The sequence below is a fragment of the Canis aureus genome, chromosome 36 (genome assembly GCF_053574225.1).
Source record: "Canis aureus isolate CA01 chromosome 36, VMU_Caureus_v.1.0, whole genome shotgun sequence".
Classification (NCBI taxonomy): Eukaryota; Metazoa; Chordata; class Mammalia; order Carnivora; family Canidae; genus Canis; species Canis aureus.
The window spans coordinates 10162060-10183966 of NC_135646.1; the positions used below are offsets into that span (position 1 = coordinate 10162060).

Below are 21907 nucleotides of genomic sequence, written 5' to 3' on the forward strand. Positions count from 1 at the left end.
CTTTATTCCCTCACACTTAGAATAAGACTGAAAAGTGTTCAGATGGGAAAAAAGATCGTTATTTAACTATTAGGAACAGGAAATAAAATTTACCAACAAGAAACCTGCCAATAAAATTACATAATGGTCTTCATATTTACCATAAGGTCCATAAACTACTTAGAATCACACAGAAATGGAGAATATACATGTATTTCAGGGAGAAAGTACAAAGGCTTTCGTAAGCTTTGTCTATATACCAGAAGAGTTTAAGGCCCATTGTCACAGATGACAAATAGAGCAACATAATTTCAGTAAGCATATCAATAGAGTCATAAGAGTAAGGCTTATTTTTCCTTCCTGATGGTGCCCGAGACATAGGATATAAAAGACAGGGAAACAGTCACCTAGATAATAACAAGTATTGAGTGAGAATTTTTCCTCCATGTTTTAGGGACAGTTAGGGAAAATACTTTACCAACAAAGACAAAATTCTGTTAGCTACAGCTAACCCACAGTGCACACTTGTGATTCACAGAAAAAATTCCTATTACATTCACACATACACACACAATTTCTAGAATTCACAAAAAAAAAAAAAAAAAAAAAAAAGCTTTCTGGGCTATATGTAGTTAATCACTTAGTAGTCGACTACATGTAGTCCACTGTGACTAACTTTGCTATTATAGCATGAAAGTGGCCATAGACAATACCTAAAAGAAAGGTTATGGCTATGTGCCAACAAAATTTTATTTATAAAAAGAGGCAGGCCAAATTTGTTTGCTGACCTTAGATTTAAAAGGCTTACTGCAATTACTGTTTGAGGATTGAAAAACCACAAGCCAAATTTTACTGCCCAGGTTTTCTGGTTACTTTGAGGTTTTCTATTTTATAAACTAACAATGAGGAAAACTCATTTTGTAAAGTTCTATAAGACAAATGAATTCATAGTAATGAATACTATAAACGTTTTTCTCTATAATAAAAAATGATTAAAAAATATATTTAATATTCTAATAGCCCTACTATGCAGAGTAAGTAAAAGTTTCTGATCAAAGCAAAAATTTTGTCATTTGAAATAAAGAGTCAATACTGTGAAATCTTATTACAGTTTGTAACTTCATTATAAACTGACTGACGGCTAGGGATAAGGATACAATTATTTGAAACACAGTTTTACTAAACCCATATAATAATGAGATATATGAATTTTACTTTAAGATTATTGTAATATACTAAATGGCATGCTTATATAGGGGTTCTACAAGTCCTAATACCACTGTAGTTTCCTGAAGTTTTATCTCAATTCAAATTGCTAAATCTAAAAGGACAATATGAACAACAAGCACTTGTTAAAAATACAGTTGGTTCCAGATTTCTCAAAGAGAATCATTTCACACTTTGGAATGAACAAACATGGAAGTACTACATGTCCTATACATATTCTTAGAAAAAAAAAAAGGAACTGAGCCTTATTAATTTTTCATTTCATTAGTACTGTAAATTAATCATCTACCTACTTTTACAAAAATGTATTTTCTAATACATTTGTAATTATCTCTTAGGGACATTTTTATAAAAATCATTCATGCAATTTCTATTTAATAGGAACATTATTATTTTTCTACCATCAAACTTGCTCTTTTTCCTAAACTGTTTTAATGAAAAATGGTCCTTTTCATTCAATTTATTAACTTTAGATATGCACTTTAAAATAATAAAACTTATTTCTTCTATGTACATGGTCTTGGTAGATGAGAACCAAAAAAAGCAGCAAATAAAAATTACAACAAAGTTGTGGTAGTAGAAATTACAAATTGCTCCTTATATTTAAAATTAGGATTTAGTCTCAAAACACTACAAACATTTTTTATATCATAGTATCCCCTTCCATGATATGAAATGTCTTTTAAAATGGCTCAAACATATTTTTACATCCAATTATTCAATATTTCATTAAGAACGTTAGGACTCTGAAAACATGCCTGGTGACATTACTGCTGTAGCAGAGGAATAAAGACAGGATGCCTGCTGATTTCCATAACCAATAAGTTACTAAAATTTTCGATTATAAAAAAGATCTGTGTCTAGACATCGTTTGAAAATATAATTCTGCTTATTTCTAAATGAAGAAATATTTATAGAAAAAGAATTAAACAATTGTGAGAGCAGAGAAAGGCCATTACACTAGAAGTAAAGCAAACGAAGTAGTACTCTTGGTAGGATGTCTAAATGCAGGAAATATTACCCTTAATAATTATGCAGAATGTATTAGAAAAGTATTTTATAAAAGAGCTTTGTATTATTATATAATCCCAGGAGATATTCCATTTTCTTGATTTTTGAAAATCACTCAAATTTGAATATTTAGAAAGGAGGTTTAATAAAAACTTCTCTTAAACTGACATCTTAATTATGTGAGAGAAAGTGTGTTGTGGTTCCACTGGTGGGGATGAGAAAGGCTTCCATCCATTTCATCCATTTTGCATAAGCTGAACAACTTCAAATCCTTTAAGACAGTTATAAGTGTACATGTTAGCATTTTAGAGAACTATTTATCTACATAATTGTTTACCATTCAGACTGAAAGCAATCAAGAGTTCTGGTCATTCCCATTTTGATTAGGAAATTGCAGAGAAAGTCTTCTATTACTTCAGGTACTTGTTGTTTTGAAGGAAGGACTGTTTTCTGCTCCTGAAATTTAAATGTGTCATTATTTATTTTGAAAATATAAAATCATCACTAAGCTTTGATTATTGGTACAAATGTTTATTTTTTCATATATTTTTGTTGAATGTTATGTTCCAGGAACGATTTTAATCACTAGAGATAAAACAGTAATGAATTTATACCTATGTAAGACTCAGTCTTCACATCTAATAGTCAAGTAGATGGAGACAGAAAACGAATAACTAAATTAAAAATACATAATATGGCAGATGGCACTAAGGGTCTGGGAGAAAAAAAGAGCAGAAGACTGAAGGGAGGGAGAGCCAGATGCAGGGCAGATATGTATGTGGAGCTGGGCTATTATATATGTAGAGTGATGAAGGAAGATTTCACTGATAAAGTGGAATCTGAGCATAAACCTAGAGAAAGACAATCATGTTTAAGTTATAGCAACAGCAAATAACCTGAGGCAAGAGCATGACTGGATTATCTAAAGAACAATAAGGAGGTCAGCTTGTCCTTTCAATAGCATATAACACATTTTTACAAAGGGGGAACATATGGGCCTTTTAATTCTTTCAATTATTATCATTATAAAAAGAAATATAATAAATTCTAGTGCCTTGATCTTTAGAAACACTATGATAGAGAAGAAGTTATATGCTACAAAGTAGTTTATCCTACCATTTCATAATGGAAGTCAGTCTATCAACTATATCAGGGGTCAGCTAACTATATAAATAAAGTTTATTAGAACACAGCCATGCCCACTTGTTTACATATTGTCTATGGCTGCTTTCATACTACATAAGAGAGGTAAGTTGCAACAGACATCTTATAGCCCTCAAAATCTAAAATACTTACTATATGACCCCAAAGAACAAGTTTGCAGACCCCTGAATCAGAAAAGCAAAGGTATTTCAGCAAGTGAGATATGAATTTAAGACAGTCATAAAACCACCATAAGTCAGTGTATAAAATAAGCCAAATAATAGGTAGATACTTAAAAATATCAACAGCATCATTGTCTCCAGAGTGCCTTAATTTTCTTCTTATTGGCAAGAACTTACCAATCTAACTGCTGATTGTTTAAACAGACAGATCTATTTTCATATATAGAAACTCAACAATAGCCTTTCCTTCCTCCTTCTCCTTAACATGGTAATGGTTACATACCAGGTAAATGTTACATACCTGTTAATAGTTACATAGAAATGCATGAGGAAAGAATGCCTGTTGCCCTAAAAGGTTTTTCTCAAAAGTGCTATACATAATGTAATGCTGATCTTAATTACTAGTAGCTGCTACAATATTCAAAACAATAATCCATTGAAGCAAATTTGGGAGAAATTTCCTGATAAATGACTGGGGGGGTTGTTTTTGTTTTTAAAGATTGATTGATTAATTGATTGATTGATGCATGAGAGACACGCAGAGAGAGGCAGAGATATAGAAAGGTGGAAAAGGAGGCTCCTCACAGGGAGCCTGAAGTGGGACTCAAATCCCCCGACCTGGGATTACACCCTGAGCCAAGGCAATTAACCACTGAGCTATCCAGGCTCCCATGACTAGGGTTTTAAAACAAAATTTTTAACACTCAAGTAGGATAATTTGGAATATCTTTCCTATGATCATTTTAAGAGATATTATATAATAATGTTGATTATGTGCAGGGCCCTATATCAAACATGTAAAACACCACGGTAGCAGAATACAACATCCCTACCTTCAAGTCTTTGCATTATGGTGGAAGAATATATACAATTACTGGATAAGGATATAATATGGCTAGAAGTAAACATTCATTACACAATAATAAATGCTACCGTTGCATTTCTGGTCAATAAATTTGAATATGATATTTAGAATGAGATAGATGATAGTTGAAGTAATTGGGAACACAGGAGGAAAAGGAGGACAGAGAGACTGTACCTATTTTAGTTTCTACAGATGTCTGCTAATATTTGCATGTACATACACATCTGGTAGATTGGTTCCAACACATCTGGTAGATTACTGCCTTCTCAAATAATATTTCTTTTCTATCTTTTCCTGAAAACATCTGATACACATACTTTGAAACACTCAAAGTAGAAATCCAACCACCTTTAACTGCCATGATTCTTACTCACACATGGAAATTAGCAGTCCTATCAACATCTTATATGTAACGTGCACACACACACACATACATGTTCCAAGTGATGTGACTGTTTTTAAACTCATATATAATATTCAATCAACATATATTTGTTGAACATCTCCCAAATGCCAGGCACCATGAAAGGTGTTAGGGATTAAATATGAATGAGATACTGGCCTTGTCTCAAGGAATTAAAGACTAGCTGAATAAAAACAACAAATCCCCTACCACATTCTTTAGTAAAATAGTTGATAAGAAAAAAAATGTTGTAACATATTAAGAACTCCCTGTGAGATGAATATTCCATAAAACAACAACAACAAAAAAAAACCACGATGTTTACAAAACCCATTTTAGTATCTGTGTCCAATACCAAATTCTGCACATTAATGTTAAAAATCCTTGGTTTAATATCCAATGAGATTAAACAGGCAGAGTTCTGAAGGAAGGTGTCATTTAGTGAAGTTATGAAAGAGTAACCATGATATAGAAAATGACAAAAAAAGAATAAAAATGACTACTTAAGTGTGATAATAAACACACAGAAGAGAAAAAGGTACAACAAGTGACAGGATGGTATTTACTAAGTAAAACTTAAGTTTAGCCAGTAAAACTTAAAGATTAAATGACTTTCAAGACTTCACATAAAAAATCTGTGTTCATATTACAAAAACTATAGGTTGTGTTCAATTCTCACCAAAATCTGAGTATCTGTAGCCTGTTCTTGGACCATCTGAATTGCTTTTGCCAGGTCTTCTTCACCTTCTGGAATGCTAAAATTGTCATCTGCTATCTAAATCAAAAAGAAAGAGGATAGGAAGAGCAAGCAGGCAACCTTACTTCATTTCAGAAATATTTTTTCCTCAGAAAACAATGGATCAAAAAATATATACCTTATATAAGACCCCATGTTATTCTTAAGTTCTGTGACAAATGAATAACTAACAAGCAGGAAGCTTTCTGACTTCCTAGTAAACATCATTCAATGTCACCTCTGATAAACTCCAGATCAGCTTATGGGCATCTACTCTCATCTATAATGACAAATGTAGTCTAACAACTCTGCTGAGAAAAAAAAAAGTAAGGCTACTTCTCTTTTGTAACTACTAGCAACTGCCAATCTCTAGTTTAAAAAATAAAAAAATAAAAAATAAAACTCACTGCCTAGATATTAAGCTCTTGGAAGAATGCAATTGATTCTAATTATGACACTAATAATGATGGTTCATACTTACCATGTGCTTCTTATTTTTTTTTCCATGTGCTTCTTATGTGCTGATCAGTTCTATGCCTTTTATATGAACCCTTCAGTAATTTCATGTGGCACATATTCATATTATCTCTATTTTACTAGTAGTAATAAAAAGCTTATCTACTGTTTTTTCTTTTACTTGCCCAAGCCACAAACTGCCAGGCTTGCTTCCACAGTTGTACTTACAGCGTCTGTCATCTAGGAGCTACTACTGTATGGGCCATGTTTCTGATGTAATGAGAAGTCCCATCCAAACAGAGAATTAAAGGGAAGATTTGAGACAGGAACTACACTACACAGAATTATAGTTAAGCTGAAAGGAAGCCTGGGATCTGAGCTGCAGCCCATAGTGGGACTCTGGGAAACCCATCCAAGAGCAGAATGGATATTAGGGAATGCCTGCTGAACGAAATGACAGTCTGGAGTCAGTATCCACAAGGCAAAGGATAAGGAGCGAAATTTGAAGCCCAACTAACAGGAAAACCAAAAGAGCCAGATGCATTAACCAATCTAAACTTTCAAATAGAACTTTCATGCTTCACTCTTAAATAGTTGATACTAAGTTTGGAAAACTAGCATCTCTTAAGGAAAACAAAAAAATAAAACAAAATAGAATGAATGTTTCCTAAGAATGACTAGTGAATTTATAGATTAAATACCTAAAATGAAAAAATTACCTCTTCATATTCATAATCATCTTCAGATGCTTCAGTTATGGCGACCTCTGAAATCTTGTCAAGTGTCAATCTCAAAATATGTGGAAGAAAATGATTTAAAATTGATTTGACCTTAAAATTCAGTTTCAGATCCATATATCTTACCAGTTGGTAAATGTAATTTAAGCTCTTTTCAAAATTTCTCTTCCCCATACAACCTACAAACACAAGTATTTTCAAACAAAAATATTTTTCGTTATTTTAAATTATTGTTCTACATAACCCAAACTCATGAAAGACTATCTTCCCATATGTCTATTTACTATCTAATGATTTCCAATTCAACTCTAAGAAGGCTTAGGAAGAGATAATAAAATGATGGACAGGAAAACTATGGCAGTAAGTTTTTTAAATTTATCTCCAACTTACTTAATTTCTTAGAGCTCCTGAGTCAATCACAGTGCACTCTGACTTCTTTATTTAAAATATTATGAATTTTTAAAAAGCACACCAATAAATATAAGTAAAAAGCATTTAAATGTTTTCACAATAAAAGTTATTTAAATCACTGCTTTTTTATTATATAGTTCAATTTTAAAATTAAATTTTCTTCTCAGGAAAGGCAGACTAATTTTTAAGTAAATGTAAACTATACAGTAATCATAATTCAATAATTCACAAATTATCAAGAAATAAGCATTAAAATATAAATGGAAATGACTCTAATAAAAAATTCTAACAACACCATTTTAAGACTTTCAAAAATTACAAGTTATTGTAAGTACAAATGAAAACTTCAAAATAACATTTAATTTCCAAAGAAATCAAAACATACACCAGTAACATTATTTTGTTGGTTGGTAGGTTTACATTTTTTTCCTAACATACATACATGATTATGCCAAGTTCAAGATGCATGAAATTAAACACTTTAACATATAGTAGTGGTTGTGAAAATCAAAGATGAGATTAGCCTAGTTTTCATCCTGCTGCTGGTTATGAGAAATTGTCTTCCAAAACTTAGCTAAAAGTGTATATAATAAATTATACCATTTATAGTAAGAACTGATATCACTTACACAGTATTTAATAAAAGCCAGGCATTGTCCCTGGGGGCTTTACATGATGAATTAACTCACTTCATCTTCATCCTACCTACAAGCTATTATCATCTCCATTTCATAGATCAGGACTCACACCCACAAGGTCATTCAACTAGGACCTAAGACCGTTGGGAATCAGCCCCAGAGTTAAGTTTCACTATGCTATACTTAAACCTTTCATTATTCCATATTTGTTTCCTGTACTGTGCAAACACTTGAAGTGCTTGCCAAGTATCTTCCACACAGTTCTAAACCTCTAAAAGATAAGTAATGCAGTCTTGTTACTCAGCTCCATCATAAGCTGTAACTTTTCACTGTTTGCTTTATCCACTTGAGACACTTAAGCCATAAGACAGTTATGACCAATCCTTGGGAACTAGACACTGTCAAAAGACCACTATTTTATTGTCAAACAAGAGTATATCTCCCAAAAATACGGTGAAAAGTAATCTAGGCTTAAAAAAAAAAAAAAAAAAACTAGTTAATTTAACTAAACTAATTAAAATAACCAACTAAATAACTAATTAAAAACTAGTGTTTTAACTAGTGTGGTATATTAAACTACAGCAAAAAAAAAAATTGCATACCTGCATCTGATCCTCTAACTTTGAACTTACCCATACAGGGTACTAGTACTGAAGTACCCACCTACAGCTATGGAAGTTTCCAATAGTACTGGCTTCACTCTCCTTTAATCTCTTGCCAGCAGCCTTCTTATAGACCATAAGGCTTCCACTAATAGTCTGTTCAAGGTATTTTAGCTTTCACTAACATCCTACTTAAAGAACTTCCAACATCTGTCCTATATTCATTTCTAGAACCACTCTAATACTTTAAAGTATCTCTTATGGTAGAACCCCATTTCAGGGTGCCTGGGTAGCTCAGCGGTTTAGCATCTACCTTTGGCCCAGGGCATAATCCTGGAGTCCCGCCTGGGATGGAGTCCCACATCAGGCTCCCTGCATGGAGCCTGCTTCTCCCTCTGCCTATGTCTCTGCCTCTCTCTCTCAGAAAAAAATAAATAAAATCTTTAAAAAAAAAAAAAAAAAAAAAACATTATCAGGTGCCAAAATCTGTACTTTTTATCTTTTTATTATTGTTGCATAACCAACTCCCCAAAACTTAAGGTTTAACAATAAGTATCCATTATCTCACAGTATCCATGGTCAAGAATTCGGTGGCTTAGCTCGTGTATTTTCATTTGGGATCTCTCATGAGGCCTCAGTCAAGACTGAAGCCAAGCTTGCAGTCTTCTGAAGACTCAGCTGAGGCAATAGGATCCCTTTCAAAGATGGCTCTAACATTGTTGGCTGAAAGTTTTAATTCCTCCCCATGTGAGTCTCTCCATAAGTTTCTTAAGCATTCTCAAGACATAGTGGCTAGCTACCCCAGAATAAGCAAGAAAGCAAAGTGGAAGCCATAATAACTTTTATGGCCAAGCCTCAGAAGTCATACATCATCATTTCTTCACTATTCTATTGGTTACATAAGTCAATCCTATTCAATATATAAAGGAACTATATAGGAGCATGAGGACCAGGATATGGAGATCACTGGGCATCATTTTGAAAGCCAGCAACCATAATACCTTAAGAGTTTTCAAGAGTATTAAAAGTGTAAATCATTTAGAATGGTGCCTGGCTCATAGTAAATGCTATGTAAGTATTTGTTATTGTTCTCCTTTTCTAGAAAGAGATGAGTACCTGTGGAGAAGTCTCATAAGTCTTTCATGGTCCAGTTCCCCCATGCATTAAGATGAATGGATTATTAAAATACATTCTAAATTTTCCACTTTTCTAAATTTATATTTTTCCGACATATTTTCACTTCATTAGATAAAATTTCCTGAAGTTCAGCTACAGGAAATCAGTCTCTTTTTTTATGGAAAAGAATGCCCTTTTCTGCATGACATTTACTAAAACTTTATTTTGTAAGAAATCACTTATCTTTAAGTCCCCAGAAAAGTAATACCACCCTTCCATCATCACTGCTCACACCATAATACATTCCACAAAGATGTAAATATTCCAAAATCATTTGGACAGACTTTAAAATTGTAAATAAGCCAACTGATAAGATTAATGTGAGGAAGAAACATGAAAGCATAGGATGTTAAACATGGCAATATGTAGAAGAAAAAAGTGATTTGTCCTCAAAGCTTTGGAAATATCAAACTTGCTATACTGCTACCTAGAAAAATACAGAAGGCAACAGCTTTCAAACCCTAATAATATACTGTTTCCCCCCAAATCAAAAAGAATAAATGAAAAAATACCATTTTATAAAGCTTAAAAAGTACTGTCATATGGAGCACTATCATATTTATTTCCACAACAATCCTGTGAAATTAAGTAACATAGTCTTTTCTAAATGAAAGAAAGAAAGAAAGAAAGAAAGAAAGAAAGAAAGAAACAAACAAACAAACAAACAAACAAACAAACTGAATTAGGGAGATTAAGAATTGCCAAAAATCATACTCCTAGAAGTGACGGAGGCAAATTTCCTAAATAAAAAGATCAGGAATTTTCTACAATATTGTATTTCTGCAGTTTCTACACGTTTCTACAGTGACACAAAAAAACTGCAATTTTTACTAAATTCCTAGGCAATGAACCCTCACTTGTTTTCCAAACTCTCAAGTGTTATGTTACCAACAGCTAAATCAAATCATTTAAATAGCTCAATTTGAAGGCCCTAAAGGAGGGAGAAGTATAAGAGAGCAATGGGGCAACAGACCCAAACATAAAATCAGCCAAGGGCAAGACATTAATAAGACAAAAGGTCAGGAAGAGGACAAACATTCAATATAGGAGCCACTATTTTCCTTGATTGGTATTTTCAATATCCACAAAAATGATTTGTACAGAAAAATCTTCCCAGGAGCAACTGAATTGAAATGTGATGTTGCAGTGTTACTGAAGAAATATATGTACTTTGGCATGCATCTGTCTATATAGCTTAGCTGGATAACACCACATGGACAAATGCACAAACAAATCCCCAAATGACTGTGTGGCAGCTTACAAATACGCATAAATACAAAATATAAAAATAATATGGAAATTAAAAGAGAAAGAGAAATAAGACAAAGGTAAAGCTGCAGTACATGCCATAAAGTTTCACGAACTTTGTTAAACCTAAGTCACATGACCCAAAGCTTCCCAGCAGTCAGTGTAAAGAGGGGAATGTAATCAGATACCAATTCAGTATCCATCCAATGAAAAAAGATGAGTTTCTCCGCAGATATACAGCAGAACTGGTTCTGAAGCCTGAGAGAAATTACACTCTTCAGTTCTCATAAAGAGAACACTGCAGACTGTACAGATGTTGATTCCCTTGGCCTTTGGGACAGCCAGAAAGACTAAATGATGCAAGATCTGATGCAATCAGAAAAAAGGTGTAAAAAAGGTTGGAAAGCATTGCTTCAGAAACAATGTTGCCAGGACAGGAATAAACAATTGACCAAGAATTGCCTGAATGATAAAAAACCCTCTACTCTCGTTCTATTTTTCCTGGACAACTTTCTCATGTGTAATCTCATCTCTTAGGTGATCTATTCTCCAGGAAATGTCCATACAACTAAGCTGGTCATAGTTCTCAGAAAAAGTGATTTTTTTTTCCATTGCAGAATAAGCCAGAATTCTGTCTTAAAATCAGTTTGTTAATGCCAACCTGATTCTGAGCCCTTACAGAACTCCCTTCGTATTATATGCCTAGTATTCCTTCAAAGAACATTGTTGAATTCCATTTCCAAAATTTTTTTTTTCATCCTTTCTATTCCCTTCAGATGTAGCCATTACCTCTCTGTCTGCTTGAAGTTAACTTGACATTAAATATTGTGCCCAGTTTTCTAGTCTGCTCTTGCAGACTGGGCTCTTGCCCAGTAAAACTCCTCCAGTTTTACCGTCTGTGATTTCCCTTCCTCCCTTCCTCCCTGACCACAGCCCACAGCACCACCGAGTTCTAGGCCAGGTTCCATATCCTAGAGTCAGAGCCTATACTCAGACCAAGTACTCATTCCACATCTCCACTTGCTATGGAAGAAATTTAGTAGGACTTGTGATTTTACATACCATGAATCGGTTCCCTGGTACCTGGTCACCATGAGTGAACTAACTGATAGTTTCTCCACTAGCAGAATCTGTACCAGATCCTAACCTTATAGACCCCCTCAGAAAACAGCCCAATATACATTCACACTGAAACTACCAGGAAACCCTAAATCCATCACAGCACTACAGAAGACACAACTGCAAGAAGACACAGAGAAGCATTTCAGCTGGTGTAATGGAGCAGAGCTTGAGGTGACAGTTGATTCAACAGGGTCACAAACAAGGTTCTGCAAATGGACCACAGCCAGAAAGCTATGAACAATTTTCAGATGTGAGCACCATACAAAGTTCCTCACACACTGGTCTCTTCCACTGCTGCAATGGAGGTAGTGATCACTGCCAGCAGCAGCATCTTTATAAAGAACTGGAGTGAAACATATAGCTAATTATATTTTACATGATTTCCCAAAGCTACTATAGACAGAAATTGCTTTGTAATCTTTGCCATCACTACAGAGCCAATATACACAGAGGCAATCTAAAATCTAGCCTGGATCCTCCATGATCAACATTTTACTTACTAAATTGAAATAAAAGTACTGTAAATAGCGAACATCATAGCCACTGTCCCCTTTCTTAAGAATGCCAGTTTAAATAATGTAAGATCACTAAAATAATATATACCAAAGATGGCAAGTAACTGGCACACTTGCTTCCACTCCCCCCACCATTGTTGTTTGTTTTTTGCAGTCTTTCCCACCAAGTCTTCAGGAGGTCTTAGAACTCTTATTAATACCACATACCAGGGAGTCATGGACTCAGCACAAGTGCAAATTTATTGACTACCCCTGACCCAGACATCACTGTCATCTTCTGCCTCAAAAGCTGGAAAATAACGTTTTTTTCAAAATATAAAGCCCATCATTCTCATAGTGGATGGTGGTTTAAGTTTACCCAACTTCTAAGCCAGATATCCAAGGATATGAGCTCTACATATTATACCTCTTATCTGAAAATCTAAAGGCTAGTAGTTAAGAAATTTGTAGACATCCTTGTTACTTCAATTATACTACTTAGACCAGCACCTACAGCACCCGCAGCACCTGGGAGCTTGTTAACAACGCAGAATCTCAGCCCTGACTGGGACTTACTGAATTAGTCTTCTTTTAAAGATCCAAAGTTTTTTTATTCACGTGCACATTAAAGTTTGCCTAGACTAGAGGACACACAACAAAATACAATTTTACAATTTGTTCTTTCCAATAGCTCGTAACTTTCATGCATATAAAATGCAATGAAAGATTGTGTAGGGATGTCATTTAGAAAACAAGCATGCATCTTATCACATGGGTTATCTAAGTGTGATCACCATAGTTCAGGTGACTAGTGAAATCCTTAATTCTGCCTTTTCAGAAACAATTGACTTTGGGATTGCATTCAGAGTTGATTAGCTTCAAAGGACTGGCTAAAGTCTCAGACACTGCCATTGGGGCCAAAGGAGACCTTCTTCAGTGGTCAGCAAACTTATGTCAATTATCTAAGTAGCCAAATTCTTAGTGCTGGAATGCCTTTGAAAGATAATCAAAATCTAGTTAGGGGAGTAAGAGAATCAGTGCAAAAGGAAGTACCTATAACAAAAACAATAGTTTGGAGCTCCACTTTCCTAGAGTCCCTGTTTTCCATTATTCTTCCTTGAACTTTCAACAAGTAGCAACAAAATCAATTCAGTATTAACTTTCTTAGTACAATTCATTCCAGCCAATTGGAATGGGCATTCCCAAATGTCCAAAGCCACACATTAGCCGCAGTTTCTACTGCAACTGAAAACCTTACCCAAGTGGTACCGATTTCTAACAAAATTCATTCACAAAAACGACCTTTACAAACACTTGACCCTTTACAAAGCACATAGTTAAAACCTAGCCCTATATTTTACAATGTTGCAAAAATCTTTCTAAGGAAGAGTTCTCCAGAGGACTTTTAACTGCATAAACAGATTTCTTAAAAGCTCTGGAGATAGCTAAGAAAGGAACTATGTGCACGCATGTTTGTATCTTGCCTTGTGGAAGTTTAAAGCATAAAAGCAATGATACTGTAACCACTTCAGAAGAGAAGCAGGTAACACCTACACCTTTACAGGTAGTAGGTTACAAAGAAGGGGTGTTGCAGGAGTAAGTTATTTTTCCTGAATACATTCTCTAAGCTCATAAAGAACATAGGGGCTTTACTAATGAAGCCATTACCCTCATGGTGGATTCTGGGTGTTTCTGGTTTGGGCCCTGTTAGTCTGTACATGTTCTTTATGTTTGAATGTTTAATGGCAAAGAAAAGGGTGACTTCCTGGAGAATTAGAGTCAACGTCTTTCAAAGACTTACTATTGATATCTTGATATCTAGTGTTCTAAGGAGCATCTGTTCCGTCATAAATAAGGGAAGCCCAAGAGCAAATGCAGATTAGAAGTGATAAAGTATATGTAGAAAGTACAGAACATCAGATTTCTGATTCATTTGTGCATATTATAACTTTTATTTATCCACTGTGATAGCTCAATTAAATTACCTGAGAGCTAAAGACTTTAAACTCAAGAAAGTCTCACTTCAGCAACTATCATAATTACCTTAAGAAACAATGTCAAATAACATTATACAGTCAACTCTTAATTATGCATGTTAAGAGAGCCCAGGGATACAGGGATAATTGGCAATCAAAAGTAATCCTCAAACTTCATTTTAACTAAGGGTTAAAGCCTCTCTCATGACTAAACCTCTTACCTAAACACTTAATGTAGGAAAATTGGCAAAATATGTAGTTTTGCTATCCCTCAACTACCCTTTGGTTGAAACTCAAAATATCAGACAACTAAAGAAAGATGAAAGAAAAGCAAAGGGGCCAGATAATTCAGAAACTGGATAATAAAATCCTAAAAAGAGTTGCTTATATTTACAAATATGATTATCTGGAGAATTCCTTGTAAGACAGGTTTTCTGCTATGTATCCGCAGTTGTGACTCAGCAGTCCCCCTGAAAATTCAGTAAACCTAAAAGCTGTGCTATACTGGAGTTCCAAAAAGTGCAAAAAAAGTTAACTCAGTGTGCTCTGTCTCATGTTAACAATTAAACTATGTGTTACAGAAATCATCTTGATGTAGACAAAAATAAGATGCCTGGTTGCCACTCGCTACCAGGGACCCTAGGTAACTTTATACTTGATGTAGGTTAAGTTCTCAAAGAACTGTTGACCCATTTCTGGATTTAAAAAGGGAATGTTACTGGAAAAGACAGCTATTTAGAGCTACCAAGAATATAAAACCCTCATTTAAGACACTAAGGTACCCACAGATCTTATTTAAATTGATCTTGAACTATTCAAACTGACATGCCTATAAAAACTCATGTTTGGGGGATCCCTGGGTGGCGCAGCGGTTTGGCGCCTGCCTTTGGCCCAGGGCGCGATTCTGGAGACCCGGGATCGAATCCCACGTTGGGCTCCCGGTGCATGGAGCCTGCTTCTCCCTCTGCCTGTGTCTCTGCCCCTCTCTCTCTCTCTCTCTTTGTGACTATCATAAATAAATAAAAAAAGAAAACTTAAAAAAAAAAAAAAAAACTCATGTTTGCATTGAATAAAATACTACATATTTTGTTTGATCCTTGCAACTAAGTTCTTCAAAGCTCCGTGAAACACCGACGTGCAGAGTCCGAGTCAGGTCAGGTCCAAGCGTTGGCCAAAGGCCACGGGGCGAACCGCTGTTAGGTCTCTGAAGCCTTGGATTAAAGCTGGGGGGGGGGGGGGAGGGGGCGGGTTCATAGTCGGACGAAAAAAAAATAATAAGGTGGATTTTGGAGTCTCCTTGATGTCTTCAAGAATAAAACAGATCACCATCTCTCTCCTACCTGCCTGGAAAAAAAAAAAAAAAGGTGGTATCTTTTTCCCCTGAGGTCTCCTTCTCCAGCGCAATTACTCCGCGTGCCTGGGGGAGGTGAGCTCTCCCCCACACACTGCTTGCTCTTCCATTGTTCTCGTACTTGCAGATAATTGTTCATTCGTCACCGTCTGACCTCTTCCTATCATCCCATTTCAGCTCTCCAGGTCCTCCCTTCGTGGCTTTAAAATTAAACATGCAGTGATCATCCTCAAACAGCCCGACCCGACGCTGCCTCGGGCGCTGACGGCCTGCGGACCCCGCCAGTCGGGGCCCATCTGCAGAGGCGCAGGTGGGGCGCTTCCGCCCGGGGGTGGCCCGGGGGTGGCCCGGGGGCTCCTCCCAGCGGGACGCAGCAGCCCGGCCCCTGCGGACGGCGGCGGCGACCCTCCCGGCGGGCGGAGGCGCCTCCAGGCCCTCGAGGCCCGCGGGCATCCTGACCTGCGGCGCGGCCTCCAGCCTCCCGGGGCGCCCTCGCCCGCAAACCCGCTCCCGAGGGGCGCGCCTGCACGTAAGGATACGCTCCAGGTAGAAGGCGCCCTCGGCGGCCACCGCCTCCGCCGTGTCCCCGGCGGCCGCCAGGTCCAAGCCCAGCGCCTCTTCCAGCACCCGCAGGGCCGAGCCGGGCACCCCCGGCCTGGCAGCCATCGCCCCCGGCGGCCCGGCGCCTCCCGACAGCGGACGCCAACGCGCCCGCCCGCAACCGCCCGCAACTCTCGCGAGACTCTGACAAGCCTCGTCGCCCGCAACCGACGGCTCCGCGCCCCGTCGGAGCCCCCCGCCCTTCCCGGTTGCCACGGCAACGCTGTTGCCTAGCTACCCGGGGACGCACTTCCTCGAGTGGATGAGACGCGAAGCAAGAAAGGGTCAGCTTGGATTATATTCATTTTTTTCCTGAGCAAGGTTGGGTTTGTTTTTTTTGTTTTTTTGTTTTTTTGTTTTGGGGGTGGGGGGGTATTGGTTTTTTTTTTTTTTCGTTTCGACCCTAACATTTCGTTCTCTTCCCTAAATTGCCTTTCTCCTGGTTCTTCACATGCCAATCTTCAGCCCCCTAAATTTAGGTGTGTGGAGACCCGGCGCAGACTCCTGGAAAAGAGCAAGAACCTCAGTACCTGGAATTTAAAAAAAAAGAGAGAGAGAGAGAGAGAAATCATAATGGAGACACTGACAGGGGGACCTGCCAACCTCAGATGCCTCACGGTAAAGATCGAAGGTGGGTTAGGGCAGCCCCGGTGGTGCAGCGGTTTAGCACCTGCCTCCAGCCCACGGCGTGGTCCTGGAGACCCGGGATTGAGTCCTGCGTCGGGCTCCCTCTGTGTCTCTCATGAATGAATAAATAAATAAATAAATATTTAAAAAAAAAAAAAAAAGGCTCAGGGTGGCCACCTTACTCAGTCTTTTTTGGGCTCCTTTAAAACATTTACCTGGACCTCTGTTGGGGGCTGATTTCACACGCCAGGACCTGGAAGAGCGCCTGCAGTGTGGATCCCTCTCCATTCTGTTTCTTGATGAAAACTGGACCAATTCCTGGATGAAAATTGGACCAAAGACCAATTCTTTATAAAAGCTCCCATTGATTGCCAAAAAAATTAAAAATAAAAACAATTGTGGTGACTTCCTAATGAGGTCATTGAGAGCCTGGGTGTTGGAACCCAGAGAGGATGCATTCAGAGAGCCTGGCTCCGCCACTTGCTAGTTAGGAAGCCTTGGGCAAACTATTGAATGCCTCTAGCCTCAGTTTCCTTATTTGTAAAATGAGGATGATGATATTACCTACAACAAAGCATTGTTTCAAGAGATAAAAATGTAAAAAAAAAAAAATAAATAAGAACTTACCAGGCACAAAGACACCGAAATAGGCGTTAATTCTATTTTAGTCAATTGCTTAGTTTTGTTATTTCTTTTGGAATAATGAAGCCAAGGGTTACAATTAGTCATAATACTCCCTCATTTCTCATATCTATTATATTAATGAATCACTCTTTTTCCTTGAGGTCTCACATCAAATATATCCTCAATGTTCATTATATGCAAGGAACAATTTTAAGGGGCTGAAAATACAGGAGAGGAACTCTGACATTGGGGAATCTGCTGCTTTCATAGGATGTCTGTTCTTTGTTCCCAAGGGAGGCATTACCTCATCCCTCAATTTTGTTTTCTGTAAGTACTTGCCTGAAAATGGCCTGGGTAAGGAGTGGTCAGGGCTTTGCACACCCAGCAGGCATGAAGGAGCATAAGAGAACCAAAAAGGAGGTCTCTGAACAATTAATATTTATTTCGATTTTTTTGTGTTACATTGGGTGTTGGCTGTTGTTCTCTTTCTTAGCTTTTAGATGTAGTGTATACATTGTGTTCTACAAAAGGTTTGAATCATGGCTCTTCTGTATGATCTTAATTAACTTAAACCTTAGTTTCCTCTTCTCTAAAACAGATATTTTAATACCTATATCACTAAATTGTAAATAGTAATATCTTTGGAAAATGTCTATTCACCTCTTCTGCCCATTTTTTAATTAGATTATTCATTTGGGGGAGGGTTGAGTTGTCTATATTCTTTATATATCATGGACTAACCATTGATCAGATATGTCATTTGCAAATATCTTCTCCCATCTCATAGGTTACCTTTTAGTTTTGTCGATTGTTTCCCTCACTGTGCAGAAGCTTTTTATTTTGAAGTCCCAGTAGTTCATTTTCGCTTTTATTTCCCTTGCGTCAGGAGACATATCTAGAAGAAAGCTGCTATGGCCCATGTAGAGAGGTTACTGCCTGTGTTGTCCCCAGGATTTTTATGGTTTCAGGTTTCACATTTAGGTCTCTCATACATTTTGAATTGATTTTTCTGTTTGGTATAAGAAAGTGGTCCAGTTTCATTCTTTTGTATGTTGCTGTCCAGTTTTCCCAACACCATTTGTTGAAGAGACTGTCTTTTTCCCATTATATATCGTTCCCTGCTTTTTTGAAGATTAGTTAACCGTAGAGTTTGGGTTCCTTTCTAGGTTTTCTATTCTGTTCTATTGACCTATGTGTCCATTTTTGTGCTTGTACCAACCATACTGCTTTGATCACTACAGTTTTGTTGTATAACTTGAAGTCCAGAATTTTGATGCCTCCAACTAGGCTTTTCTTTTTCAAAGTTGCTTTGGCTATTTGGAATTTTCATAGTTCCATACAAATTTTAGGACTGTTTGTTCTAGCTCTATGAAAAATGCTGTAGGTATTTTGATAAGGATTTCATTAAGACATACAGATGGCCAACAGAGACAAGAAAAGATGCTCAACATCACTGTTCCTCAGAGATATACTAATCAAGATAACAGTGAGATGCTACCTCATACCTGTCAGAATGACTAAAATTAATAACACAAGAAACGAGGTGCTGACGAGTATGTGGAGAAAGGGGAGCACTCTTGCACTGTTGGTGGAAATGCAAACTGGTGCAATCGCTCTGGAAAACAGTATAGAGATCCCTCAAAAAAAGTTAAAAATAGAACTACCCAATGATCCAGCAATCACACTACTAGGTATTTACCCAAGAATACAAAAATATTAATTCAAAAGGATACATGCACCCTGATGTTTATAGCAGCATTATCTACAATAACCAAATTATGGAAATAGCCTAGACAAAAAAAAAATGGCCTGGGTGGCTCAGTCAGTTAAGTGTCTGCCTTCAGCTCAAGTCATGATCCTGGAGTCCTGGGATCAGCCCCACATCCCTGCTTCTCTCTCTGCCCCTCTTGTGTTCTCGCTCTCTCTCAAATAAATAAAATCTTAAAAAAAAAAAAAAAGATGTGGTATATACGTACAACTTAGCCATAAAAAAAGAATGAAATTTTGTCATTTGCAATCACATGGATGGAGCTAGAAAGCATTAAGCTAAGCAAAACACGTCAGTCTGAGAAAGACAAATACATATAATTTTACTCATATGTGGAATTTAAGAAACAAAACAAGAAAAGAGAAAAAAAGAGAGAGGGAGGCAAACCAAGAAACAGATTCTCAGCTATAGAGAACAAATTGATGGTTACCAGATGGTAGGTGGGTGGAGGGATGGGTTAAATAGGTGATGGGGATTAAGTGCACTTGTGATGAGCACTGGGCGCTGTATGGAAGTGTTGAATCACTATAGTGTATACTTGAAACTAATATTGCACTCTATAATAACTTAACCAGTATTTAAATAAAACCTTTAAAAAGCCCCCCCAAAAATAGTAAGTGAAATGGAACATATAAAAAGCACTTATTGTCACCATATCTAACATATCAAACATTTTCAAAAAATAATTGTTAATAAAATTGACTTAAAATATTGAGTGATATGCTAATCTCAAATTGGATTTTGAGAAGCTTACATATATAGGAACATTTTTAAGACAAAACTTAAATGTTTTTAGAAACATGCAGCACTGAAAGGGAAGGTTTTAACAGAGTCATAAGAAAATAAACAAATTATGACCATTATCCACCACTTCAGGTAGAAGAGAATTGGAAAAGATTCTTGTCAGGGAGCTTTTAAAATACACACTTAACTCAAAAAAGTATCATCGCACTGTACTCCTCAAAAAAAGTTGTTTTTTTTTTTTTTAATCTGGAAGTCTAATTCTCTAAAAATTCCAAGTAACCAGTTTTACTTCAGAGTTCCCAATTTGATTATGTCAATTTCATGGATTTCAAATTGAGAAGTCACCCAAGATATTTTGAGTTCCACTATAATTTGAACACATTTCACAGAGAATTAAGCTACAGTACATTTAAAAGTTCAAATTAGAAGCATCTTTAATATTTTATTTTATTAACCTTTATATCTCTACAATAAATGTGTAATTTCTTAAAGCAGTAAAATAAAAGCAAAAACAATCTTAACTAATATAAACAGAACCAATAATTGCCTTCAGATAAAAAACAGGATACAAAATTTTATGGTGATTGCTAATATCTTAAAACTAGTATGTCTTTCCAAGAGATGACTTTTTAAAACATTGGAATTTCTGTTCTATTAATTACTGGCTTAATTTAAAAAGGGTGTGAAAGCCTCACTAAGAAAAAATTAAAACTTAAGATCACTGTAGTGGTTTCAGTTATGATGCTGTCCTGAATGGAGTATAAGTACCACACATGGTAACTTCCTTCCAAAAATACAATATGGAAAGGGGGAGTGGAAAGAGTAACTTTATGGTGGAGAAATCTGGCAAACACTACCTCAAAAACCCATGCTTTATGTTAATTATGAGAAAAACATGAGACAAATCTCAGTTGAAGGACATTCTACAGAATACCTTACCAGCTCCCTGAAACAGTCAATAACATCAAAAGCAAGGAAAATATAAAAACCACTACAGGCATGATGATTAGCTGCAATGTAAGATCTTGGAACAAAAAATGTACCTTAAGTAAGTACTGAAGACACTTGATAAAGTATAGACGTCAGCTAGTAATAACATACCAACGTATCAATGGATTTCAGCTAATAATAACATACCATCAACAACATACTAATAACACATCAATATTGCTCATTATATGTGGTAATTGCACCGCATTCATGTAGGATGGTAATAACAGGGTAAACTAGGCGTGGCATATGAGGACTTTCTATACTATCTTTACAACTTCCTAGTAAATCTAAAACTATTCTAAAAAAGTTTGTTTTAAAAAATTACTTGACGGGCAGTGGTTGAGCGTCTGCCTTTGGCTCAGGTCGTGAACCCGTATCCTGGATCCTGGGCTGCGTCCCTCTTCAAGATCCCATCAGGGAGCCTGCTTCTCCCTCTGCCAATGTCTCCGCTCTCTTTCTGTGTCTCTCATGAATAAATAATTTTTAAAAAATAAAATAAAAATCAATTAAAAATTCCTTGACTCTTGATTCTAGCAATACCCTGAACAAAATTCACACTTTGACCTTTCTCTTACTTGAAACAATAAATTACTTTTGCTTAAGCAAGTTTCTGTTGGGCTTTCTGTCACTTGATATTCAACAAGATGCAGCTGATTCATTGACTCCGTAGAGAATCTTTATTACTTTCACACTATTTAAAGATATACTTTACTGCTATGTTTTTTTTTTTTTCTAAAAAATGCCTGCTATAACATACCTATGTCCATTTAACACACAGATGAAAGAAACACAGT

General features: G+C 36.4%; 1 protein-coding gene across 11 annotated transcripts in view; it reads right to left on the bottom strand.

Moving 5' to 3' along the window:
• Window positions 1-16464, bottom strand: part of SPAG16 (sperm associated antigen 16) — a 911935-nt gene extending 895471 nt beyond the window's left edge. For 7 of the 11 annotated variants that reach the window (XM_077885066.1, XM_077885070.1, XM_077885067.1 and 4 more), the window contains exons 1-4: window positions 16297-16464; window positions 6722-6768; window positions 5490-5585; window positions 2555-2673 (exon numbers count right to left, since the gene is read on the bottom strand). In XM_077885066.1, the coding sequence (XP_077741192.1) occupies window positions 2555-2673; window positions 5490-5585; window positions 6722-6768; window positions 16297-16423 (389 nt within the window). In that variant the 5' untranslated portion in view covers window positions 16424-16464. The remainder of the gene's footprint in view (window positions 1-2554; window positions 2674-5489; window positions 5586-6721; window positions 6769-16296) is intronic. The other 4 variants (XM_077885063.1, XM_077885062.1, XM_077885073.1 and 1 more) reach the window with 2 other exon arrangements.
• Window positions 16465-21907: the final 5443 nt, after the last annotated feature.